This window comes from Chrysochloris asiatica, unplaced genomic scaffold, assembly GCF_000296735.1.
Source record: "Chrysochloris asiatica unplaced genomic scaffold, ChrAsi1.0 scaffold00140, whole genome shotgun sequence".
NCBI lineage: Eukaryota > Metazoa > Chordata > Mammalia > Afrosoricida > Chrysochloridae > Chrysochloris > Chrysochloris asiatica.
The window spans coordinates 5980365-6008063 of NW_006408658.1; the positions used below are offsets into that span (position 1 = coordinate 5980365).

The 27699-nt window shown below is 42.1% G+C and overlaps 1 protein-coding gene across 3 annotated transcripts in view; it reads right to left on the minus strand.

Moving 5' to 3' along the window:
- STIM1 (stromal interaction molecule 1) overlaps positions 1-27699 on the minus strand; it is a 263756-nt gene that overhangs the window by 5079 nt on the left and 230978 nt on the right. For 2 of the 3 annotated variants that reach the window (XM_006870250.1, XM_006870251.1), the window contains exons 6-11: positions 20764-20941; positions 15681-15858; positions 6323-6490; positions 5614-5714; positions 5100-5335; positions 1697-1763 (exon numbers count right to left, since the gene is read on the minus strand). In XM_006870250.1, the coding sequence (XP_006870312.1) occupies positions 1697-1763; positions 5100-5335; positions 5614-5714; positions 6323-6490; positions 15681-15858; positions 20764-20941 (928 nt within the window). Of the gene's footprint in view, positions 1-1375; positions 1764-5099; positions 5336-5613; positions 5715-6322; positions 6491-15680; positions 15859-20763; positions 20942-27699 lie in introns of all 3 variants that reach the window. The other variant, XM_006870249.1, reaches the window with a different exon arrangement.

Below are 27699 nucleotides of genomic sequence, written 5' to 3' on the forward strand. Positions count from 1 at the left end.
ACCACTACGCTACCAGAGCGTAGTATCTTCCCCCAAAACCTGCTTCTTCTCTTCTTTTCCCTAACTCTCTGGAGGGTACTAAATCTATTCATTCACCCAAGCTACAAATATGGGTAGCATATTAGATCTCTCCATCTCTTTCATCCTCCACAGTCAGCCACCAATTAATCCTCTTTTCTATCCCCAAACCACTTAACCCTGCTGATCTGCTGCCACGGAGTCCGTTAGACTACTGGAAACCTCGTATGTGTCACATTAGAACTGTCCTCCATAGAGGTTTCAATAGCTGATTTTTCAAAAGTAGATTGCCAGGTCTTTCTTCCTAGAAGCCTCTGTATGGACCTGATGAACCTCTAACCTTTTGTTAACAGCTAGGCAAGTTGTTGTTAAGTGTCATGGAGTCGATTCCGACTCATAGTGACCCTTTATAGGACTTCTGAGGTTTTAAATCTTCACAGGAACTGAAAGCCTCATCTTTCTCCCACAGAGTGGCTAGCAGGCTCAACCAGTGGACCTTGTGGTTCATAATTTAGTGCTTGTTGTATGAAGCCAGCACGCTCCCCAGCTAGGCATGGCATGGCTTCTAAATTCCAACCCTTTCTTAATACATGCCTAAAATGCAAATCTGGCCAAATGATCAGATTTTTGTAGAAACCCATCTGCAGCTATCCATCTCTTAAAGGGTAAAGGCCAAAGTCCTTAGCCTTTCAGAGCCCTTCATCACTCCAGCTTCATCTGTTGCCCCTTCTTACCAAAGCATCCCAGTGTTCTAATCTCATAGACTTTATAATCTCTTGAGCTTCCATGCCTCTGCACATGTGTCCTCTGCCTAGAATACTCTTTCTTCTTTCCCTGTATGGGTGCCAACACAATGCCATCTCTTTTGTGAAGTGTTCCACCCCAGGTACATACTGTTAGTCACTCCCTCTTCGACACCCCCATAGCACTTGTCAAATTGTCTCATAATAATTGATGTACTTCTCCAATACCAGACTGTGGTCAGTGATGGCTGAGGTTGCACAGAGTAGGTACCAATAAATGTTTGTTGAAGAAGGAAATGAAGTGAGGCCCCACTTAGATAAGTGATGTGAAAGTGTATTATTTTAGTGCTATAGGACTGTGAGGGAGGATGGCTGTTATTCATTTTCAGAGGCAACAAATACCAGACAGAGAAAGCGAAGGAGAGAAAGGAATGGGACGTTAGTGTGACCTTAAGGAGGGGTCTCAGAGCAGGAAAAGAACAAGACAAGGAGAAGATTCTCCACTGCACGCATACCCACAACTGACCAAGCAGCAGCCAGCAGACAGAGAACAAAGTGAAGATAGCAAAAAAAGAAGGAAGGGAAGAAGTGAAGAGAAGAGAGACAGCCAATACCCCAAGCTCTCTGAATGCCCAGGCATCACAGCGGTGCTGTCAGAAGGGGGTGGGTCAGGGGAGGGCTCCATCTGAAGGAAATAGGAAGTGCTCTGGTGGTAATAGACAGGGTGGACATGGACGGTGGTGGTGGTGGTGGTGGTGGTGGTGGTGGTGGTGGTGGTGGTAGTGGTGGAAGAGCAGCAGGAGGAAGAAGCGCAGGCAGATGGAGGGCTGGTCCCGTGGCCTTCAGAACTGAAAGACTGTCCAGATGAAAGGCTGCGCATTCGCCGCAGAGAGACCCGGCTTGTCAAGAAGTGGCCAGCCTCACCCTCTACCAACCTCTGAGATCCTAGGCCATGCTGTGGCTCCGTCAAGCGCTGCCGGACACTGCTTTGCAGGCTGGGGGCTGCAAGGAGAATGAGGAGAGTATGAGGAAGGGCAGGAGTGGGGCTGTCAGGCAAGCAGGACTGCCCGTGGAGAAATGTCTGTTGGAGACCACTCTGGGCTTTTGATGCCCAATCTGGAGAATGGGGTACCTCCTCCCACCAGGGAACCTGAAAGGAAGGGGAAACTGAAGAGAAGGTGCTCGGGTCAGTTTTAGTGGCAGTTCCAATGGAAGGAGACCTGAGGTCAATGTCATTATAAAGGCAGTTAGTGGGAGGACACAGGCAGAGGAAGGTAGGATAGGGGCTTAGGGTGAGGTCCGGGAGAGCACTAAGAATCAGCCTTGTTTAAAAGCCATTCTCAGGGAATAATCCACAATTTAGACAAGGATTTATATATGATGGGGCTTCAAAATGTTCATGGAAATTTTTCATTACCTTTTAATTCCATTTTTCCATGAACTTTTTGAAGCTCCCTTGTACAAGCATGTTCATCACATCGTTATATTAAAGTAAATATAAAAATGGATCAATGAAACAATAATATCCAGTTGCTGGAAGACTAGATAGATACTTTAAATGATGCTTATGAAAAGATTTTAAGAACATGTAAAAATGTCTTTTAAAATGCAAAGTGAAAACAAACAAACACAAAAACCAGGAGCTCTGGTAGCGTAGTGGTTACGAATCGGGCTGCGAACCTTAAGGTCAGCGGTTCGAAACTACCAGCTGCTCCGCGGGAGAAAGATGAGGCTTTCTACTCCCGTAAAGATTTACACCCTCGGAAACCCTGTAAAGGGTCGCTACGGGTCGGAGCCGACTCGACGGCACATAACAACAACAACAACAAAATCATATGAAATAGAAATATCTTGAGTTTAGGATAAAGATAAAGCTTGAAACCAGGCTTCGCTTTCTAGTTGTATGACTTTGAGCAACTCACTTCCACATTCTGAGCTTGTTTTTCCAAACTTACAAAGTCCTGCAAGGTTGTTTTGAGGGTTCTATGTAATGTCCTTAAAACACCTGACACAGTTCCTGGCACTTAATAAATGGTTGTTGTTGTTAAGTACCATCGAGTCGGTTCTGACTCATAGCGACCCTATATAGGGTTTCCAAGAAGCAGCTGGTGGGTTTGAGCCGCTGACCTTGTAGTTAGCAGTCCAGTGCCTAGTCTACAGCACCACACCAGGACCCTTAATGGTAGCAGTCATTTAATGTATTCTTATTAAAATTATTACCTTAACCACATAAAAAAATTTTTCACAGAAAATAAAACAAAAAACTGGCAGAATGGATGCCTTTTCTGCTATGTATTCTTATTTACTTCCCAAATGTCCCCAATAATCATGTAAAAAACAACTAAACAGCTCTTGGATCAGTGCTGCAAATCAGACTCTTAGAAGATGAAGGCCACCATGCCCAATGAAGGGAACATGGCCACTAGGTAACTCAAGGATGTGATCAAACTCATCCCCACCCCCAGGAATCCCTTGAGCTCAGGCCCAGCTCCAGCTTAAAAGGGAACTTCTCCTCTACCCTGATAAATGGGCCACACTGCTTTCTCCTTATAGGTGGGAGAAATGGCCAGGTTATAGGGTGGCAGAAGCATTGAAAGGGCGTCCAGGGAGAGAGCACAATTCCATGGTGATGGAGAGTTGAAAAGGCAGGGCTTCTAGGGCTGATGGCTTTCAATGCACAAAAAGGAGAATAAAGGATGAGAGACAGCATAGAGAAGGCAGGAGAAGAGACAGAGAGGTGGAGGAAATAGGGAGGGAAGAGTGAAACAGGAAAAAGAAGGAAGAGAAGGAGATCTTTCCTTCCTTCTTTCCATCCCAGCCCAGTTGAAGAAAGGTCTTCAAAACAGCTGCCTAACTGGGCTGAAGGGAGAAGCCTAAGTCTTCCATCACCATGGGTGTTCTCTCCAGCCCTCAGCTAAGCAGGCTGATTCTTCTCACCCACCCAAACCTCTCCCTGCAGTTAGTAGGGACAGTGCTGGGGAGATAGAGGGAGCAGGCAGGGCTGTGAGGCAGGCAGGAGAAGGGGCCCATGGGGTAGAAGTGTTGGTTTAGTTCCAAAAGTTGGAAAAACAAAAGCCCCAAAGGGGCTCCTCAAACCCGGGTATTTCCAGAGGGACTGATCATCCGAGCCGGCGGATGCAGAGCAGATTGAGCGGTCACTGAACCTACGCCCCATCAGCCAGGCAGCATCTAGGGTCCAACAGCCAGGCCAAAAGGAGAAGAGAATCTGATTTACAGAAGGCTTCAGCCTACCCTTCAAAGGGGGAAGGAAAGGGCCAGGAGCAACGAGTGGGTAGTTCAGAGTTAACAAGGGTCCCTCCCAACCCAGAGAAAGTAGGAGTCTAGCTCAGTAAGTCAGGATCACACACTGCCTGTCACGGATCCTACCCGTGTGAGGCCTTTGGGCTAAGTATCTGATCTGGGAGACAGCAGCTTGACCGGGGGGGGGGCAAAGAAACATTGAGGAAATTTGCAAAAAAAAATCTGTTAGGAGCATGAATCTGGTTTTCTGCAAGTGAGCTCCTAGTTCAGCCCCAATTTTCTGCCATCTCCCTGCACTGTTGGGATATGGGCCTGGGACAACAGCTTTTCCGTAAAAACCTATTCTATTTACTTATAATAGCTTTGGGTCTAAAGAAAACTTCAACCATTAATCAGTAGGGAAAAGTTCCTTCATTCACTAAAGAATTCCACTTTGGCACTGCTCACCACCCACAGGGGAGAGGAGAGGAAAGACCAAGGACAGAGGCAGGCAGGTCCAAGAGTTCTGGTGGGAAGCCAGGCATGCTTGTGCAGGAGATACTTCCTGGGCAAGAATGTCTCTCTGCCTTAGAGGATTTAGGTCTGCATGACTTTTAAGAGATTACATGCTTCATGGGGCCTCACACAAAAATGCTAAGAGAAAGAGATACTCCATTCCACTAATCTACTTTAGCAATTAGAAATAAAGAACATAAAATAAAAACAAACAAATGCCTAAAAAAAAAAGTCAAAATGAATGTCATATTTAAATTATAAACCACTAAAGGAGATTATTTTATAAAGGTAGATAGGAGAATAAAGGAGGCTAAAGGGATACAAAAAAAAAAAAAAAGAATGAAGGGAGAAACATATAACACAATAGACCCAGAGGGACAGACAGCAGACAGATCATACGGCAAGGAAAAATCACCAAGAATACAGTCATAAAGAAATATCCTGATGTCATTGTACTTTATTAACCAAGGCCATGAGTTGAACCATTGCCCTTGTTATTTGTCCCATGTATTGTTCAACCGCAAGGACTTCAACTTGTATGTCAAAGGCTCCATCCCTCACCCCACCCAAGAGGTCACCTACACTGCATGGACAAGGGTGACACAATCTCCTCATCCATGTCATCCACGTCGTCAGTCATGATGAAGTGGGCAGGGTTGGGGCGGGTGCTGCCCATCCAGCTGGGGTCTATGTTGAGGGCAGACACCAGTGTGTGAATGCCAGGGTTATTGACAATCTGGAAACCACAGAGGATCTCGATCTGTTGCCAGCGGTGCAGGCGTTCTCTCAATGCTGCTGTCACCTCACTTAATGCTTGCCTGAACAAATGAAAGAGAATTGTAGGCACGGGCTGAGTGTGAGCCCCAAGAGAAAGAAGGGCTCTTCTCAGAGGAACAAGTTGGGAAGATATGCACGAACAGAAAAACAATCAAATCATAAACTTTAAGAGCACGATGGGAGCTGGACCTGACTGGAGCAGAACAGAGCTGTCCTTCCACTAGTGAAGAAATAAAACTGGAACTGGAAACCCTGTACACCTCCAAAGCTCTGAGGACGGTACAGACATTTCCAGGGCTGGGACATTGGAGCTACTTACTTAGCTGTTAGAATTTTGTGATCCACATCATCCAGGGAAGAGCTATGGGCCACGTGGAAAGTGCCAAAGAGTGTGTTTCTCTTCTTTTTAATCTTCTCAGCCTGCAAAGATGAGGCCCCCAGCTTAAAAACAGCAAGGATTAGAGGTTGGAAAACTGAGAAAGGTCTTCCTGTGATTGGGTTCACCTCCTTCTAGCACAGCTTAGAATGCATGAGGAAAAGGAAGAGAAGGAGGAAGGAAAGGGAAAGTAGAAGGCAATGGGAGAGAAAAGGAGGGGGGCATACAGAGAGACAACAGAGGAAACAAAAGAAGAAGTAAAGGGGTCTCCTGACAGTTCACTAGCCCCAGGAGGCACTCTGTCCCTGTAGCAGTCTGGGGCTGGCAGTCTACACCTGGCAGAGTCATCTCTCTTCCTGCCTCCATTGGCTTTATCTTTCCCAGAAGGCAGTTGGGAGTATCCCCACACTCCCACTCCCTCCTCCAGAAGCTTGAGGACATTATCAGGAGCTGCACATTTAGGAAAGAAAAATACAAAACAACAAAAACCAGAGCCCAGCACCAGGGGATCTCTTCTTCCTGGTAATATCTAAACACTTGAGGTGTCCAACGGAAAGGACAGGAAGTGGCAGAGAGCAGAGTGAAGAGCAGGTAAAAGGGAGGAAGGCAATGAAGAGAGGAGGAAAGAAGGCATCAAGAGGGCAGCTCTCACCCCCTCCTTGGCCACCAGTAGCTGCTTCTCAGCATTTTGCTTCTTGATGTTATAGTATTGCACCTCCACCTCATGTGTCAGCTGCAGCCACTTCTGAAGGGCTTCTGGAGCATACCAGGAGCTGTGTGACTCCAGCTCCTTCTCCGCTTTCCTCAAGGCCTCCCGGACCTGTGAAGTCAAGAAAAAGTAAGTCTGTTTACTACTACCATGACCTTCTCCAACACTTCTATATGAGGCTCCCATCTCATGGGAGCTTTGCAAGAAGGAAAAGGTATTTTATATATAAAGAAACGAGCTTAGAGCAGGAAGATAATCTAACTCAGGGTCACATAGTCAACAGTCAGTAGTACCAATCAAAACTCAAACTGAGATCTTTTTGCTCCCAGACTAGGACTCTTTTTCCCATCACATCAGTTAACTCTCCTGGTCATAAGCCCAAGCTCAGCAATTCTCCCTGCTCTCTTGAGGCACAGGCTAGTTAAATGACTCTTCTTTCCGATAATTGGGGTCTTGTCCTTGCACCTCAAGACATCACAGTGTGGCAGAATATAACATTTGGTTGGAAGTCTGACAATCTAGTTATGGTCACTGGTCTGTCAACCCTATACAGGGTAGCTATGGGTCAGAACTAACTCAACATCACCAACACCAACAACAACAGCAACATGCCTGTGGTTATGGTCTCATTTTGGAGTGAGTTGTCTGTTGTAGTAATGAATCAAGATTAAGTGGATTAAAGATTAAGTGTTAAAGTGGAATTAAGGACTAAAGATGTTCCCACCTTACTGGAGGGTATGACTCAAGTCACCATCCTTAGTTTCTTTAGGGGTATGGTCTGCATGAAATATATAGGCCTGCTTTGGCAAAGTTTGCTCTCTTGCTCTGGATCCTGCATCTGGCTCATCTCTACAGCTTATTAACTGACTGGATTCACTAGCTTCCACAGCCTACTGAATCAACAGCCTGTCATCTGACCTGCTGATTTGGGTTCCTCAGCCCCAGAAACAACATAGGTGAGAAGAATCCTGCAGACTGACATCTGAACTATGGCTTTGGGATTTGCCAACCTCCACAACTGCATGCGCTATTTCCTTGACAAGTCATGTGTTCTGTGAGACATTGTAGTGAATTGCAGACCCCTGAGACTGTTAATCACAAGGTTAGAAGTTCAAATCTACCAGCTACTCCACAGGAGGAAGATGAGGCTTTCGGATCCCATCAAGCTTTACAGCTTCAGATATCCTATGCAGGCTCACTATGAGTTGGAATCAATTCAATGGCACTGGGTTTGGCTTTGGGAGACAGGAAGGAGGGAAGGAGTGATGGTTGATATCAGGGATTGTAGAGAGGTATAACATCTTGGAAAAGTCAGATATTTGGGCATTCTTTAACCTCCACTTCATGGAGACAAGTCTCATGTGGATGCTTCTAAAATGAGTTATTCTTGTATGTAGGTGAAGACAAGCTACCAACTGGGAGCATATTTTCAGAAACATACATGATAAGAATCTAATCATCAAAGTATATATAAAAGTTGATGACAACAAAAAGACAGGTAACCCAATCATACAATTAGCAAAGGACTTGAATAGACATTTCACCAAAGAGGGCAATCAAATGGCCACCAAACACATGAAAAGATGCTCAGCTTCATTAGCCATCAGAAAGATACAAATCAAAACCACGAGATGACATTTTTCTCCCACCAGGATAGCTTAAAAAGACAACAACAAAAACAGAAAATAACAAAAAACAGGAAGGATATGAGGACACTGGAACCCTTATCCATTGCTGCTGGGAATACACAGCAGCACAGCAGTTGTTGAAAATAGTTACTCAAAAAAGTAGAGGAAGAGAGAGAGAACTACTATATGGCCAGCAATTCTACTCCTAGGTATGTACCAAAAGACTTGAAAGCAAAACTTCAAACAAATATTTATACACCAATGTTCATTACAGCAGTATTCACAATGGTCAAAAGGTAAAAACAACCTAAGCACCCATAAACAGATGCGTGAATAAACAAAATGTGGTACATACTAGTCAACCAGTAAGAGAAATGAAGTGGTGATAATAGCTACAAGATGGATGGAGCGTGAAGACATTATGCTGAGTGAAATAAGTCACTTACAGATGGACCTCACTTAAATAAAAAGAAAAAGAGCAAGCAAATATTCAGAGACCAAAGTTTATTTGTGGTTATCAAGGGCAGGTGTAAGGAGGAAAGTGTACAGGTGTTGCCTATGGGGAACTGAGTATTGGTTTACAGTGATAGAAAAATCACATTAAGAGTAAGGTTGCACAGCTAATTTATGTTATTGATGTCAATAATTTGGAAGACAGCTACCTGGCCAACCAAATAGAAAAGATCCATATTTGTGCCTATTCCAAATAAAAGTGAACATAAAGAATGCAGAAATTATCAAATAATATTGGTAATATCAAACACAAGTAAAATCTTGCTGAAGATATTTTTTAAATGGTTACAAAAGTACATCAACAGAGAGCTGTCGGAAATTCAAGTTGGACTGAGAAGAGGATGTGGAACGAGCAATTCACTGATGACGTCAGATGGATCTTGGCTGAAAGCAGAGGATACCAGAGAGATTTTTATTGTGTTTCATCAACTAGGCAGAGGCATTCAACTGTGTGGCTTATGATAGACTGGGTAACATTACAAAAAATGGGGATTCCAGACTACCTAGTTGTGCTCATGTGGAACCTATACAAATATCAACAGGCAGTTCTAGTCTAACAGAACAAGGGGATAATGCATGGTTTTAAATCAGGAAAGGTGTGCGTCAGGGTTGTATGCTTTCACCATATTTATTCAATCTGTATGCTGAACAAATAATCCAAAAAGCTGGACTATATGAGGAAGAATGCAGCATCAGGATTGAAGAGAAATTCATTAATAACTTGTGATATGCAGATATCAACCTTGCTTGTTGAAAGCAAACAGGACTTGAGGCACTTGCTGATGAAGGTCAAAGAATATAACCTTCAGTATGGTTATTATCTCAATGTAAAGAAAACAAAAATCCTCACAACTGAATCAATTAACAACATCATGATAAATGAAAAAAGATTGAAATTGTCAAGGATTTCATTTTACCTGGATACTCAGTACACATGGATGCAGTAATCAAGAAATCCAATGATGTATTGAAGTGGGCAAATTTGCTGCCAAATACCTCTTTAAAGTGTTAGACAACAAAGATGTCTCTTTGAGGACTAAGGTCTATCTCACTCAAGCCATGGTATTTCCAATGATCTCATATGCATGTGAAAACTCGACAATGAATAAAGAGAAGAATTGATACATTTGAATTATGGTGTTGGTGAAAAATATTTAAAGTGGAATGGAATGCCATCAGAATAACCAAATCTGTGTTGGAAGTACAGCCAGCATAGCCTTAGAAAGGAAGATGGCAAGACTTCATCTCACGTATTTTGGACATGCTATCAAGAGAGAAGAGTCACTGAAGAAAGACATCATGCTTGGTAAAGCAGACGGTCAGTGAAATAGAGAAAGAGATGATTGACACACTAGCTGCAACAATGGGCTTCAACGTAACAACAGTTACAAGGATGGTACAGGACCAGGTAGTGTTTCATCCTTTTGTGTCTAGGGCTGCTATGAGTCAGAGCTGACTCGACAGCACCTAACACAACAACAAGTTGTACACCTATAAAATTTGTGTGATGAATATATTTACAACAGAAAGAAAACAACAGAGTCATTGCTGAGACTACTTCATGGAAACTGTGGTTCCTTGGTTTATATGGTTCATTGGATACCAAGTTCATTGGTCTAATAACACTTCAGTGCTTTTCTCTATCTCCTACTTCATTGTGTGATGATACCTGGGGGGTCCAAGTCACAACAATTAGTCTTTGTTCACCTGAAGTAACAGAGGAAAGATTCAGAAATAAGAGGAGGAAGTGGAATATGTGGCTAATTGCCTCCATGAGTAACTGCCTCCTTTCCCACGAGACCAGGATTAGATAGTGCCCAACTACCCTTACTGAGGAGTCCTGGAGTGGCACTGTGGGTTAAAGCACTAGACTGCAATGTTAGTTTGAACCTCAAGGTTGGTGGTTCAAGTTCACCAGCTGCTCCTCAGAAACCCTATGCAAGTTCACTATGAGTCAGCAATGACTCAACGGCATTTAACAAAAACAACCATTACCGAACATTTTGACCAAAGATTATATAGAGTAATCCCGATCAAAGGGGGGTGGGGGAGCTGCAGAACATAATTTCAAATTCTCACAAACTTCAGATTTTCTGGAGCTATGGAGGCATACTGATGAAGATACTTACTGATGAAGATCAAAGACCATAGCCTTCAGTACGGATTGCATCTCAATGTAAAGAAAACAAAAATCCTCACCACTGGACCAATAAATAACATTCTTATCAATGGAGAAAAGACTGAAGTTGTCAAAGACTTCATTTTTCTTGAATCAACCATCAACACTCATAGAAGCAACAGTCAAGAAATCAAACAATTTGCATTAGGCAAATCTGCTGCACAAGAACTTTTTAAAGTGTTGAAGAGCAAAGATGTCAGATTGAGGACTAAGGTATGCCTGACCCAAGCCATGGTATTTTCAACAACCTCATATGCATGCGAAAGCTAGACAGTGAATAAGGAAGACTGTAGAAGAACTGATGCCTTTGAGTTATGGTGCTGAAGGAAAATACTGAAAGTACCATGGGCTACCAAAAAAACCAACAGATCTGTGTTGGAAGAAGTACAGCCAAAGTGCTCCTTGGAGACCAGAATGGCCAGACTTCATCTCTCATGCTTCAGACATATTGTCAGGAGGGACCAATCACTGGAGAAGGATATGTTTTGTAAGACACAGTGTCAAAGAAAAAGAGGAAGACCCTCAGCAAGATAGACTGGCAAAGTGGCAGCATCAGTGGGCTAAAGCATGGCAACAATTGTGAGGTTAGCCCAGGACTGGGCAGGGTTTCATACTGTTGTGCATAGGGTCGCTATGAGTCAGTACTGACTCAATGGCACCTAACAACAACAACAACCATAGAGGCTAGATGAAACCCTAAAACTATTGTTCTGAGATCATTTTTAAACATTAACCAAAAAAATTTCCTGAAGTCTTCTTAAAACCAAACAATAGTTTAGCTTAACTAGTAAAGAATGCCTGCCTGGGAATTGTACTCTTTTAAGATCTAACTTTTAAGTTGTCAGTTTGAGGACTAAGGCGTGCATGGTCTAAGCCATAGTATTTTCATGAGCCTCATAAGCATGTGAATGTTGGACAGTGAATAAGGAAGCCCATAGAAGAACTGATGGATTTGAGTTATAGTGTTGGAGAATATTAAAAGTACCATACACAGCCAGAAGAACAAACAAATCTGTGTTAAAAGAAGTACAGTCAGAATGCTCTTTAGAAGTCAAGATGGCAAGACTTTGTCTCTCATACTTCAGACATATTATCAGTCCCAGAAGAAGGACCTCATGCTTGCTAAACTGAAGGGTAAGCAAAAAAGAGGAAGACCCCCCAAAGAAGTGGAGTGGCACAGTGGCAGCAACAATGGACTCAAGTGTTCTGTTGTGCATAGGGTCATTATGAATCGGAACCGACTCGTTGGCACCTAACAACAACAACAACAAGATCTAATTATATGGGATCATATGGACAACAGCAACTCCAAAGGTTAGACAGCAAAACTTAAGAGGCAGTGAGTTTGTTAGTGGGGGAGGAACAACTCAGAAAAGGAGGCTGAGAATGGTTGTACAGCTCTAAGAATATATTCAGTGTCACTGAATTGTATATGTAAAAATTGCTGAATTGGTGTATGTTCTGCTGTATATGTTCCCAACAACAAAAAGTTTAAAAAATAAGTCTGAAAAACTATTTTCATAATAATACATAGTAATGAATTTTTCATTCCCATGATCTCCTATATGAACTGTAGAGCTCACCAGAGGTTACATGATGTGCACATGAGACTGAATATGCTTACTAATATAAGAATCCAGCTATCTACTAAGCCAGACACGCAAAAGATTTATAAAATTATAGAAAATCATGATATTTAATAAACTATATTACAGAATTCTACAACTATGTTTTAGAAAACAGTCATTTTTATAAAGATATGTTTTTATGTTAACATGTAATGGGTTTAATACTGTCATTTTAAATGAACTAATAAAAAATTTTTTCAACTATGACCCATAATAGAGTTACGTATCAACATAAGTATACCACCCAGTGTTAAGTCAAATTCAACTCAGCTAAAGCAGTGCTGGAGTCCTCATGTGGCATAGTGGTTTAATGTGTCAGACTGCAAAGCCGTTTGAACTGCAAGGTCGGCAGTTCAAGCTCACCAGCTGCTCCTCGGAAACCCTATACAGGGTTGCTATGGGTCACAATCGACTCATCAGTACTTAACAACAACAAAGCAGTGCTAAGAGGGAAATGTATAGCTCTAAAATGCATAGATTAGAAAAGAGCTAAGCTTGTACCTAAAAAATCTGAGAGAAATATAAGAAGATCTCACCATATGACAAACTATGCTCATGTACTATCATTTGGTTAAAGTATCAATATTCTCCACATTGCTCTATAGATCCAAAGCAAATACTACCAAAATTTCAGCAGGGTTATTTTGGGGGCTTAGGGATTTGTGGATGTGGGTTAATAGGGCAGACAGCAGTGCACTATGACAAGCTAATATAGAAATGCAAAGGACCTAGAATAGCCAAATTACTAATACTACCAGATATCAAAATATTAGATAAATGTGTAGTCAAAATATTAGATAAATGTGTAGTCAAATAAATAATAGAATAAAGCTGAGACTCCAGAAAGATAAGTGATTTTCAGAGCCATTACAATTCAGTCAAGAAGAAAGGGCAATTCAATGAAAGAACTTGAGCTAATTGAACATTTGGTTGAAATAAAAAATTTTTAAAACCTGGTCCCCTACTTCATACTTCACACAAAATCAGTTTGAAATAAACCATATCCCTCATTGTGAAAAATAAAAAAATCAAGCTTCTACAAGAAAATTTAGGAGAATATCTTATGGGTTGTTATTGTTATGGGTCGTTGAGCTGGTTCATACTCATAGTGACCCTTGTGTAGGGTTTCTGAGGAGCTGCTGGTGAGTTTGAACTGCTGATCTTACAGTTCAAGCTATGAGTCGGAAGTGACTCAATGCTACTTAACAACCACAACAATATTATGACCTTCAGTTCATCAAAAAATAATATTAAGAGAGTGAAAAGCAAGCCACAGGTGGTAGAAGATACACAGATACATGCATACACATACATACAAGAGACAGAGTCAAAAATTATCTGCACTCTGGTTATATTAAAATACCTATCCATGCCCATGGCTGATGACAACATTGAGCATGTATGTGAAATGATTCTGTCAAACAGATGAGTGACAGTGGATTATGTGGCAAATCATTTTCAAATCAGCCATGGCTCTGCCTATGAAATAATCCATGACAGACTTGGGTTTGAAAAAGTTTGTACAAAATAGGTACTGAAACAATTTACAGAAGAGCATAAACAGAAGTGTTTTAACATCTGCAAACAAAATTTGGATCGACACTTGAAGGAAGGTAAAACTTTCTTGAAAAAAAAAATCGTGACGAGACATGGATTCATCACTACGAGCCTAGCATAAATAAAAGTATGAAATGGAAACATCCTCAATGGCCAACCAAGATAAAGTTCAAAAGTCATCCATCAGCTGGAAAATTAATACTTACTGTTTTCTGGGATTCTCAAAGGCCAGTATTGGAATACTATCAGGAAAAAGGTCCAACAATCAACAGTCTTGTGACAGTGAGATGCTCACTAAAGTGACACCTAAACTTCACATTAAATGCAGAGAACTGCTTCCCAAGGGCATTGTGATCTTGTATGACAGTGCACGTCTCCACACTCATGCCCACACTGTTGACACTGCAAAAACTTCATTTTGAGGTGTTAAAACATCCTCCCAATAGTTCTGATCTTGCTTCATAGGATCTCCACCTGTTTGATCCCCAGAAAACTGCCCTTTGAGGACAGAGATTCACCTCTGATGAAGAAGTAAAGACGGAGGTGTATTTATGACTTGAAGCTCAGCCTAAAACATTCTTTAATAAGGGAATATGAAAACTTGTTGACAGATGGACAAAATGTATTGAAAAGCAAGGATATGATGTTGAAAAACGATGTATTTGTCTTTTTTAAAAGTTGATTAAAATAAATTCTATAGCCAGGGTGCAGATAATTTTTTACTCACATGTGTCTGAGTGTGTGTGTAAGCATGGTGGCTCTGTCGGACAAGCCCTGTTCATGTATATATGCTGTTGTTTTAAGTGTCCTTGAGTTGGTTCCAACTCATAGCGACCCTATATAGTGTTTCTGAGGAGCAACTGGTGAGCTTGAACTGCCGACCTTGTGCTTCAAACCGACCTCGCAGTCCAGGACATTAACAGTTTAGCACCACATCAATAGTCATTCTCTCTTTTTATCTCTCTCTACAAATATATATATACATACACCAACTGACATATGCAAGAAAAATTTTAGCAGTGCTATTCATAAAAGAAAAAAAGTAAAATAAAACTGCAAACAACCCAAAATGCCTAGCAGGAGGAGAATGGACAATTATGGTATACTTGTATAATAGATCATTCATCAGCAATAACACTACACAAACTAGCACTACATGCAGCAACAAGGATGAAGCTCACAAACATAAATGTTGAGCGAAAAAAAGAAAAAAAAAACAGAAAAGGGCATAAACTATATAACTCCATTTACATGAAGCTCAACTAATCCTTGGTTTAGAGATTATGACAGAAGTTACCTTTTGGATGGAATATTGCCTGGGGGTAGTGAGGCAAAACTAAACCTTCTGGGATGCTTAAAAGGTTCTTCACCTAGAACTAAGTGGTTGATTACATAGGTACCATATATTTGTAAAAATTTTCTAACTGTATCTATATGACTTGCATTTTATTTTAAGGAAATATTTTATGTGCTAGAAAGGGAAAAATAACTTTGAAAATCATGGTGACCACTGTTTGCAATTTTTCCACTGCTCATATTGGTAAGAGTCCAGCGGCAGCAGCAATGGGCTCAAGCTTAACAATGGTGATGAGGAAGGCAAGGAGTAGGCCACATTTCCTTCTGTTGTGCCTAAGGTCACTATGAGTGGGCATTGACTCCAAAGCACCTAAACAACAACTGACTTTAGAAGATAGTCTTTGAGCCATACATCAATGTTCTTACACATGAAACTCCAGCAAAATCTTTGACCCTTTCCCCACCCCTCGAGGTGTCTAGGGGTTAGTAGACTCTCCTACCTGCTCCAACTCCTCCTCAGCATATTTTTGGCGGCTCCGTTCATTCTCAGTGCCCTCCCGGAGCTCCTTCAACCGCTGGGCTTCCTGTTTGGCAACGTTGATCTCATCACGCAGTTTCTGTTCCAGATGTACCTTCTCCACCTCCACTGTGCGGTGTTCCTCCTGGGCCTTGTGCAGCCTGCGGAGTAATGCAGGGAAGTGTGGAGACCAGGCACGGGGTGCCCGCCAACACACCACGAGGAAAAGAAGGGCTCTAGCACCTGGCACATGTTTCCCCTTCTCGACTGATTATCTGGCTCTGAGATAGCCTGGTATTCACGTATTCACGGAAACCACCTCCCATGTCTTCATTCTTACATGAGGCACTGCAGGATAGGCACTGTACTGCTAATTTCAAGGTCAGCAGTTCAAACCCAATAGCAGCTCCTCAGAAACCCTGTTCAGGGTTACTATGGGTCAGAACCAACTTGACAGTACTTAACAACAACAACAACAACAATCAAGGCTCTGAAGCCAGGTTTTAAGGCATCCAAATTCTAAAGTGCCTCACATAATAAAAATCATAAATAGCTTTTATAAGGTATTTGTCCTCCCTACAGATAAGGATATATTAATAGACTTAGAATATATGTAGGCTTAGGTATATATGAGATCTAGAATTCCAATCTATCCAGATCTGTAAGATTAGAATCTAGATTTCATATATTTTATATAGTGTAATCTCTTATACTGGGGTATCTGGAAGGTTCTATATATGTAAAATACTCTGCAAACTAGATAAAGATCAAGGAAAGTCTAATGGCTAAGCTATGACTGGGCGATGGTGGTGAGGAGGCTTAAAGAAAATAAGAAAGGAACTAGTGAATGGGACCTCTTGGACTACTAAGTACCTGCTCCCAGAAATATAGGAAAATTAAAGCCCAGGGGAATGGACAGCGTTTCATTCAGACATTCATCTACCAAGTACTTTCAGGTGACTACTCAGAAAACTGTCCCTGTCACTGAAAAACTCATCATCTAGTCCAGCATAGACAAGTAAACAGATAACTTCATACAGTCTGATGAGTTCAAAGAGATATATGAGGTGTCAGGTGAGCCCAAAGGATGGCGTGATCAGCAGTACCTGAAAGGAGTCAGGGAAGGTGCATCAGGAAGAAAGACTAAAATGTGCTAGTCCCTCTGGAAAGAAGGAAGGCCTGGTAGTATAGTGGGTTATGAGTTAGTCTGCAAACTGCAAGGTCAACAATTCCAAACTGCCAGTCACTCTACAGGAGAAAGATGAGGCTTTCTGCTCCCATAAAGATTTATAACCTCGCAAACTCTATACAGGGTGGCTATGGGTTGGAACCGACTCCATGGCACACCATCACCACCATCCCCAAACCTTCTGGAAGAAGAAAAACACTTAGCTAATATTAGGTCTTCCCACCTTGGTAGACCACTGTACTGCCAGGGGACAAGGGGGAAAGGATGATGGGGTAGAGCTTAGACTTGCGTAGAGAAGAGCAAGGAGCGGCTACAGAACAAGAAGGGTCCACAGAGAACTGAGTTAATTAAGTAGATGAAATAAAAGTAGCAAAGCCATAACTCAACTTCTAAAAAAAACCCTACGTATCTGTAAATATGTGGTGGGACAAGCGTAGAAGAGGAAGTTGCAAGTTTCCTGCTGAAATACTGCAGTTTCCTGTCTACTTTGTCTCAGAAAGGAGTTTTGGTGGTGCAGTAGCTTAAGCATTGGGCTGCTAAACACATAGTCAGTAGTTTAAACCCAGAAGCTACTCCTCAGGAGAAAAATGAGGCTATCTGTTCTCATAAAGATCTAGCCTCCTAAACACTGGGGAGCAATTCTCTTCTGTCCTACCGGGTTGCTATGAGGAGTCCACTAGGTGGTAGTAGGTTGGGTTCGGTTTGGTTTTGCCTCTGGAGAGAAAAAGAGCTGAACCCCTTGGAAATGCACACCAGATGGCGCTACTTGCATAGCTAAAAACAAATCAGAGGCGCCATTTCCTAGCCCTCATTGCTTCACCTTGCTGTAGATTTTCATTTATTGCATTCTTCCATGACCTAACTGCCTGAAATTCCACCATTAGAGATTCAAGCCTTCATTGAAATATTGTTCTTTCTGAAAGCAGCCTTTTTAGAAAAGCAAATATTATGGTATATCAGTCTTCCTCTTACAATAGCAAGCTCCTTTTAAATAGAACTAAGCCGGGCTCACTTTCATAATCTCACGAGGGACTCGTAGAGATTTGTTGTTGTTGTTGTTGTTAAGTGTTGTCAAAGCGATCCTGTATAGGGTTTCCGAGGCTTTAAATGTTCGCGGGAGACGAAAGACTCGTCTTTCTCCCACAGAGTGGCTGGTGGACTCTAACTGCAGACCTTTTGGTTCACATATCATATGGAGCCATCGTGCTCCCACTAGTAGAGAGGGAGATCAAGAAATATTGTTGGGTATAGAAAAGAGCAAATCAATGTAAAATTATGCCCTGTTCTCCCCACCCTTCCCCCACAGAAGACTGAGTATCATAAGGCAACAATCAAGTAGCATTAAAATCAAACCAAAAACCCACATGCACTGCTCTTGAGTCAATTCTGACTGTAGTGACCCTACAGGACAAAACAGAATTGTTCCAGAGGGTTTCACAGGCTGTAAATATTTATGGAAGCAGATTGCCCCATATTTCTCTCCTAGAGCAGTTGATGGGTTCAAGCCACCAACGTTTTGATTAGCAGCCCAACACTTAACCCACTGCAGCACCAGGGCTCCTAAGCAGCATTATAAGTAAGAAAGTGAGACTGTCTGATTACAAGTCCTGACTCTAAGTAGTTGTATGACAATAGACAAGTCTCTTCCTTTTACTAGACCTGTTTTGATGTTGTTTTTTCACTGTAAGATGGAAACCAAAATCCCTGCCTATTACAAACAAGTATCTTGAATACCTAATGAAATCCTAACTGGAATGTACATGTAGCATTACATTTATTCACCCAAAATACTGGGAGCTCTGTAGGTCTGTGGTGGCTCGGTACAGGCCTGTTAAAATAAGGAAGGGACCAGGTGGCATGTGGTCTTTGGATACTGTCAGAGGTGTGCTCATGTGTAAGCCAGGTGTGTGTGTGTCTGTGTCTGTGTGTGTGTGTGTGTATGATCATTTAGCTCTGGAGGCCTTGAGGGCTTGGGATTTAGTTTTATCCCCAAACTTGGAATGTCTCCTGCCTAAATTATTTTGCCTTTGGAATGAAAACAGTGCATGTTTTTCAGACAATGAAGTATGGGGACCGCTCAGACAGCAGCAGTTAGCCCCCAGTTGGCAAAGAGCCCAGGAGAATGGGGCCTAGCAGGGCAGCTAGAAATCAGCTCAAAGATCAGACTCCTAGTTCAGCACCTCTTAACCAGCTATAAATTTTGAGTCCATGGTAATTAATCTGGCAAGGCTGCTGCCTCAATAAAGTAAGCACCCTCTGGGTGTCCAAATTCCTAGTTCCCTTACTGGTATGTGGCCCTAGCAAAGCGCTGACCCTCTCTGAGGCTCCACTCCTCAACTCTAATACAAGAATAGTAACAGTACCTACCTCAAAAGGCTGTGGCGACTGAAAGCAAGAATGCATTTAAATATGTAACTATACCCGGCACTTAAGCTATCCTCAAAAAAAGAAATTATATCTGTCATTAAAAAATAAGAGTTATGCTTCACAGCGACACCAGAGATAGAGGAAGAGGTGAGGACATGGAGACACAGAGCAGCTGAGGACTCTAGACTCATGGAAAGAAAAAGACTGTTTGCCGGTGACCATTAGGCAGGCTTGCAGAATGTGCCCTTTGGTTGTTTAAATGATTATATATTCCAGAGTGTTTTAGTGTACATCCCCTCAAAACAAAAGGAATACAGCAAACACTGTTGAATGATGCTGCACAGAAAAGATTGTAATCATTGCAATGAAATGACGAGTGCAAATTTGATGTTCTCCCATGTAAACTATCACTCAATTCACAATAAAAACGTAAAAAAAACCCAGTCAGGCTGCATTACCTTTTTACATGGATTCCTTGTATACCTCCAAACTAGAGTCCCTAGGCTGCCAGAATCATTGTTCTAAGAGTCCTAAAGTAGGCCCTCTCCCAGCTTCTTAATCCAAAACAAAACAAAAATCTCCACATTAATTCTTTATTGCCTTCTGCGTCCTACTACACTTCTCTATGTGAGTCTTAAGATCCCAAGGATCTGGTCCTGCCCTTTACACTTAATTTGAACTACCAGGATTTCCCTAGCCATCTTTCAAGGCTACCTTTTCACCTATATCCACACATATCTAACCTCTGTTCCTACAGTTCTCACACCATAAGCTGGAACTAAGTCACTACAACAGGGTGTCCTCATTGCTCCTTCTTGTGTGTGAGTTCAGTTGCACCACTAGCAGTGACTTACTTACACTTCCCAGCATAGATTTGGTTCATAGAAAATGTCAGAAAGTACTTAGATCAACTGACTGACTAGAACGTTCTTTTCACAACTAAAGTTTCTGCCATAGTTTTAAAGTTCTATTTTACTTAAACAAAATCCCAGACCATCAGAGCTGGAAAGCCCTTAATGTTCTCCTAGTTCAAACCCTTCATATTACTGATGAGAAAATTAGTCCTGGAAGCTCATATAAGTCAGTATTTGAGAGATTTAGATTCAATACAAGAAAAAACTAGGGGCACTAGGAAGAAAGGTGTATTTCTTTGAGGAACAGTGAAGAATAGCTAGCTATGGCTATTGAGATGGGAAAAGAAGCAGTCCAGAAACGGGACAAGTTATAGAATGTTCCATAGCAAGTCTACCTAAGCAAGGAAGCTCAAGATCTGTGACAACTACACAGTTCTTCCTCTGAAGCTCTGAAGAGAGAAACAAGTTCTCCTCAGGAGGGATAAGGGCATTAAGGGCAACACGACTCACAGAAATGTACGCTCCCTAGGCAACTTTGGAAAAATTATGCAGCTGAGGCCACCATGTCAGCACGGTCTCCTACAACCCACATGGGAATAGGCGCCCAAGAACTGGCAGCACCAGAGTTGTAGGGAAGAGGCAGGGCAGGGCCTTACCTTTCCTGAAGATCATGCAGACTCTGCTCAGCCCGGTGTAATCCCTCCAGATCTTTCATCATTTTCTTCATGTGCTCCTTGGAGTAACGGTTCTGGATGTAGGCAAACCAGCAGCCGCCCACACCAATAACGATAGACACCACCAGCATGAAGTCTTTGAGGTGGTTGTGGCGGGTCACTGCCAGAGAGAGGAGGGCATGGTGAGTCCAAGCGCAACTTAGCCCTGCAGACTCAACTGTACTTCCAGGAACACCTATCTAAAGCCCAGCCTTCATTTATCTCGTCTCTGAGCTCCCACTGCCCTGGGATTAGTCCCATAATCTGGCCCTGATTTATAAATGCCTTACGCTTACAAGATCACCACTAAGCTTCTCATCCTCACTGTCATCTGAACACAGCCTGCCTTTCTTGCCTTCTTTCCCAGCGTGCTCAGCACAGATTATCAGCAACTATTTCTCTATCTCTAGCAATCACCACACTCTTAAATACACTAGCCCCTTTGCCAGGAAGCCCTTTCATCCTTTTTTTCCTGGCTAAATCCTACTCTTCATTTAAGACTAAGCTTAGGTATCCCAGCCTCCATGAAGCCTTTCAAGACACTCTCCTATTCAAGAGCAACAAGTGTTCCTCCTCAGACGTGCCACCCACTCTGTGCCTATAGCTCTGCTAATCAAAGTCTAGTTTAGTAAGGATGACAGGTCTCAGAGCAATACAAGGAGCTCATTAAATCACACTTCACTAAGATGCAGCGAGAAGAAAATGAATGACTTCTCAATATATTCCAGAAGGCTGTGGAGTAAGAATGTGGTCGCCAGTTTAAGGAAGAGTAGGGAGCTGGAGAAGCAGACAGATGAGAGAGCTATCAGGTCCTATCAGTGGAGCCCTGGGCTGAACCTCCCCGCTCCTAAGGGAATCTACATATCATTGTATCAGAAAAAGAGAGGGAAATCAGCAGTTTATGCTTTACTAATGGTGTACCTTTACTAATGGTGTACTTCTCATCCTAATTCCATTCCCATTCTTCAATTGGACCACCTTTTTAACCACCATAGCCCACAAGAGTCCTCTTACTTTATCCTTTGAGCAAGGATTCCATGATCAGTTCACTCTTTAGACAAGTTAACACAGGTTAACTCTTGCTATTTTGGGGACTGCTTTGTGGTTTTTTACCTTTCATGTCAATCTGTGAGTTCCTCAGGGTCAAACATAGAACTTATTTTATTTCTCTAGACACATGCTTACACAATACCTGAACAAGGCAGTTACTCAGCAAAGGTAGAAAAGAGAGAGAAAGAGGAAAAAAGGAAAGGAGAAAGGGAGGCTTTAGCAGGAAACTGGGTGTATTAGTTTCTGTGGTACCTTGAATTTACTTGATAATGGCTTTTCTACCCAACATCTTCTTCATTCCCACCAAATGACTGGATGGGACCATGCAAATAGGGTATGTTGTTGTTATTGCTGTGAAGTGCTGTTGATTCGGTTCCGACCCATAACAACCCTGTATAGGGTTTCCAAGGAGCAGCTGGTTAACTTGAACTGCAGATCTTGCAGTTCAAACAGCTTTACAGTCTGGCGCATTAACTCACAGCGCCACACCAGGACTCCCAGGACTCTAATACGGGGGTTTGTTAATTTTGCTATCCCACTAGGTTTAAACGGAGTCATCTCTGAAACAGGAATGGATGATCTCAGGATCATCAAGAAACATGAGTGTGAGATCCCTACCTAGAAAAATAGTGACAGCAGAGGCAGCGGCAGAGGCATGGAAAGACAGAGCAACCATGGGCTTCTAGGCCCATGGCCTGAGTAAAGCTCAGTGCCTAGAGGCAGGAAGTTGACTGGAAGAATGAGCCCTTTGGTCATTTACACACTGGCTAAAGAAGGTTTGTAACGCTTGCTGGAGCTGGCTGAGAGGCTGTAGACAAGAGTGAGGCAGGACTGCAGCAGTGGCAGAGAAGAGGCATTCCTGATTGGAAAGCTGTTACATCCTGAGGTGTTTCTGATCCTGACATGTACCCTGTTCACTTCCCTAATGTACCCCATAATCGTGAGTTATGAGTTCTGTGTAGCTATTGCAATGGATTATAAAACTCAGATGTGAAGCAGGGAGTACTATGGGAGGGACAGTTTCCTAACACTGCCACAAATCGAGTGATTTAAACAATACGAATTTATTCTCTTATAGTTCTGGAGGTTCAAAGTCTGAAATCAAGATGTCAGCAGAGTCAGGCTCCCTTCAAAGCCTCTAAGGAAGAATTCTTGCTAGTCTCTTCCAGCTTCTAGTGGTTGTAGCAATTCTTAGCATTTCTTGGTTCACAGCAAGGTAACTCCAATCCCTGCCTCCATTTTCACATGACCTTCTTTCCTATGCTTTCTTTGTCTATATTCTTTTGTCCTTCGTATCTTTACATGGCCTTCTTGTAAGTACACCAGTAACTGAATTTAGGGCCCGCTCTAATCCTGTGGCACTGTGGGTTAATGTGCCAGACTGCAAAGCCATTTGAACTGCAAGGTTAGCAATTCAAGCTCACCAGTCGCTCCTCAGAAACCATGTATAGGGTCACTGTGGGTCAGATCCAACTTAACGGCACTTAACAACAACAACTAATCCAGTATAACCTCACCTTAATTTGTTTACATCTGCAACTATCCTATTTTCATTCACAGGTACGGGGACAAGGATTTCAACTATCTTCTGAGGGGCTGCAATTCAACCCATAATAATTCACCCTATGCCTCCCAAAATTCATGTTCTTTCCACATGCAAAATGCATTTTTCCCATCCTAACATTCCTGAAAGTCTTAACCTATTCCAGTATTAACTCTGTAACTCCAAAATCTTTCAATACAAAGAAACTTCAAAAAGTGACCCTGTCTAGGGTTTCCAAGGAGCAGCTGGTGGGTTTGAACCTCCAAACTTGTGGTTCAAATCGACCTTGAGGTCCAGTGCATTATCCTGCAGCATCACACAAGGACACCATAAAAAGTTCATAGAAAACTAGAATTAAGATAATTTTCCAGAAATTTTTGAAGCCCCCTCATGTTATCAGTTCCTTCCTCAGTTTATTATTTTTTTTCCTCACATTTTACTATAACGAGGTGAAGCCAGGTTGCACCATTTAAATTTTGCTTGGAAATCTCCTTCACTAAATATCCAAGTTCATTATTTATAAGTTCAACTTTCCATTTTACATTAGAATGAATTATACTAAGTTTTCTGGCACATATAACAAGGATTGCCTTTCTTCCAGCAGTAATGTGTTCTTCATGTCCTTCTGAGACCTCACCAGAAGCACCTTTAACTTCCACATTTGTACCAACAGTCTTTGCAACACAATCTAAGCTTTCTTTACCATGTGCCTATCTATGCCCATTACCAATTACACACCCACATCCACATGTTTAGGTATTTGTTACAGCAGCACTCCTCCTCTCAGTACCAAAATCTGTACTAGTTTTCTAGCACTGTCATTATAAATTTCCACAAACTGAATGGCTTAAAATAACCACAATTTGTTTTCTCAAAGCTTTGAAGGCAGAAATCTCAAATTGAGGTATAAGTAAGACCATACTCCTTCCAAAGGCTCTAGGAAAAAATCTGTCCTTGCCTCTTCTAACTTCTGGTGGTTGCCAGCAATCCTTGGTGTTCCCTGGCTTGTGAGCATAACAATCTCTGCTTTCCTTTTCTGATGCCCTTCTTCTCTGTCTCTTTTGTATCTTCGTATGACCTTCTTATAAGCACATTTGCTGTTAAGTGCCGCCCAATCAGTTCTGACTCATAGAGACCCTGTACAGGGTTTCTGGAGAGCAGCTAGTGGGTTTGAACCGCCAACCTTGCAGCTCAAACTGACCTTGCAGTCCAGTGCACTATCCTTCAGTGCCACATCAGGACTCCTATAAGGACATGAGTCCTTATAAATTACATTTAGGGTTCACTCTAATCCAGTATGATCACATCTTACCTTGATTACATCTCTAAAGACCCTGTTTCCGGATCAAATCACAGTCACAGCTACTAAGAGTTTGGGACTTTAAAGGTACTTCTGGTGAGACAGACAATTCACCAATAACAGGAATACAATATTAAGAGCACATGAAGGACACATACCAACTCCTAAGGACACAAAGAGTAAGGACAGCTGTCCTATACAGTCCTTCTCAAGCTCAGCTCTCAGAATCCACCTTGTACCCAGTGACCACAGCCAGGGTCAGATAAACCTAGAAGGTTTCATGAGAGCAGATGTGGCTAGCTAGGTGAGCACGAACTTACGGAGGTTGGCGAGGACCTGGGGAACCAGAGGGTGGCAGAATTCCCAGTCTGAATGTTGCAAATACATTTTAGCAAAATGAGGTCAACTGTTAAACACAATCAGGTCTGAGGTAGGGGTGGTGGTGATGTGTCATGGAGTCAGTTCCAACTCATAGCAACCTGTACAGGGTTTTCCAAGGCTGTAAATCTTTATGGGAGCAGAAAGCCTCATCTTTCTCCTGCGGAACAGCTGGTAGTTTCAAACTGCTGGCCTTGAGGTTGGCAACCCAATTCATAATCACCATGCTACCACAGCTCCTTTGGGGTAAGGGAGGTGGGAATAAACAAATGAGATGCTGACATGTTAACAGAGTCAGGGGTACTGGTAAGAATTTTCAGGGTACCAGTCAGCCACCATCCATCTGTCAGTTTGTTGTAGTGTGATGGATTGTGTGTTGCTGTCAGGCTGGAAGCTATGTCATGAGTATTTAAAATACCAGCAACGTCACTCATGGTGGACAGGTTTCAGCTGAGCTTCCAGACAAAGACAAACTAGGAAGAAGGAAAGACGGACTACTGCCAAATACTTAGTCACTGAAAACATTATGAATAATGGTGGAACACTTTCAGCACCAGAATAGGAGGGGGCAGTGTTTTGTTCTGTGGTATGTAGGGTTGCTATGAGTTAGTACAGACTCAATGGCACCTAACAACAAAACAACAGTTAGCAGGATGAGTCCTGGTGTGGTGTTGTAGGACAAGTACTGGACTGCTGTCCATAAGGCTGGTGGTTCAAACCCACCAGCCACTCCTAGGAAACCCTATACAGGCTCACTAAGAACCAACTCAACATCACTTAACAACAATAAAGTTGGCATTGAATAGGTAAGCCACTCATCATTATTACCTTCTGGAATCTTCTCTCTCAATCTATTCTCTTCACCCTCTCTACTGTCTACAATACCCTGGACCTCATGCTTTGGACAGATATATATTTATCCCTTACTGCCAAAATATATGTGCTAGGAATTTCTTTTGTCATTTATACAACCTTTGTGGTATGGGGTGTCTGGATAACTTTTAAGAGCTATCCCTATAACCTTTTCCCTTCTTGTTATAACTCAATAAATGCTCTAAGTGCCTCAAACACCCATACACACTCAATAAGCAGCAATTCTCCCCAAATCCAAGCTGGGTCAGATTTCTCACACATCTCTCCTTTCTCCTGTGTCTCTGGAGAATGCAAGTCTCCTCCTTCACATAACTTCAAGCCTTCATCCATCTAGTATACATCTGGCACCTACTCCATGACAAGTGAACAAAACTGTCTCTTCCCTAAAGGAGTTCCCAGTTTGACAGTGATAAGAAAACAATGTTACAGAAAAAGCAGGTATAAAAGATTGTGGGTTCCCAGAGGAGAATAAGGAAGCATTAACAATCTCGGAAACCCTGTGCAAGTCACTATGAGTTGGAACTGACTCCACGGTACTTAACAACAACAACAATAAATCATGCCTGGGGAGAGGCTGGCACCCGAGAGAAGACTTGAAGGATGAGGTGGAACAGAACAGAATGAAGAGAGAGGGTATCAGTACAGCTGACCAAGACCAGAGCAAGCTTTGCCAGAAAGACAACTCTACTGCTCACTGGAGATGTTTCCCTTTTAGATAAGCCATTGAAAAAGGAACTGTCCTGGCCTTTTTCTCACAAGTGCAGTGCCATTTTCATAAAACTATTTCATAATAAGTCCCTGTGATTATCCTGTGTCCTTAGAGAAAACTGATCAAGGTTGTTATTGTTAAGTGTCATCACGTCGGTTATGACTCATAGCAACTCTGTACAGGGTTTCCAAGGCTATGACTCTTTGTGGAAGCAGAAAACTTCATCTTTCCCCTGCGACTCAACTAGGGCTCTCAAGGCTACCCCTTTCGAGTCCTAAAAAAAGTCACCATAACCTCCTGAGGTGATTTCTCTAAGTTGAATTTAATTGGCCCAACAGATCCCCTTGGAAGTTTTGATTGGACCTTTTTTGGAAGGTGCCCTAAAGGTAAGTCAATTTAGAAGCCTTTTTTAAACTTTATATAAAACTTCTCTGAATGGAAGTATAAGAGGCTACATACAAAGAATAAAGCTGTATATCTTTATAATCAAGATGTAATTCACAAACCCTAAGATGCTTTTAAAGTGTATGTTGTTGTTGTTAAGTAGTGTCGAGTCAGTTCCGACCCATAGGATTTCCAAGGAACGGTTGATGAGCTTGAACCAATGACCTTACGGCTCAAACCAACTATGCAGTCCAATGCATTAACCCACAATGCCACGAATCTCAGTATAACCACAAGGTGGTAAAACCATCACCACAATCATCTTTATCCCCAAAAAGAAATCCCATATTCATTAACAGGCCTTCCCATTCCTCACTTCCTATAGACCTGGAAAGCATTTATCCATGTTGTTTCTATGGATTTGCCTATTCTGGATAAGTCATACAAATGGAATCAAGCAATCTGTGTGGCCTTTTGTATTTCACTTCACTTCTCACTTGACATGTTTTTTCACGTTTTAATCCATGTTGCAGCATATATCAGTACCTCATTCATTTTTAAATTATTTTTTATTCATTGTGAGGATAAACCACATTTGTCTTTCCAGTCACTAACTGATGAGCATTTGGGTTATTTAATTTG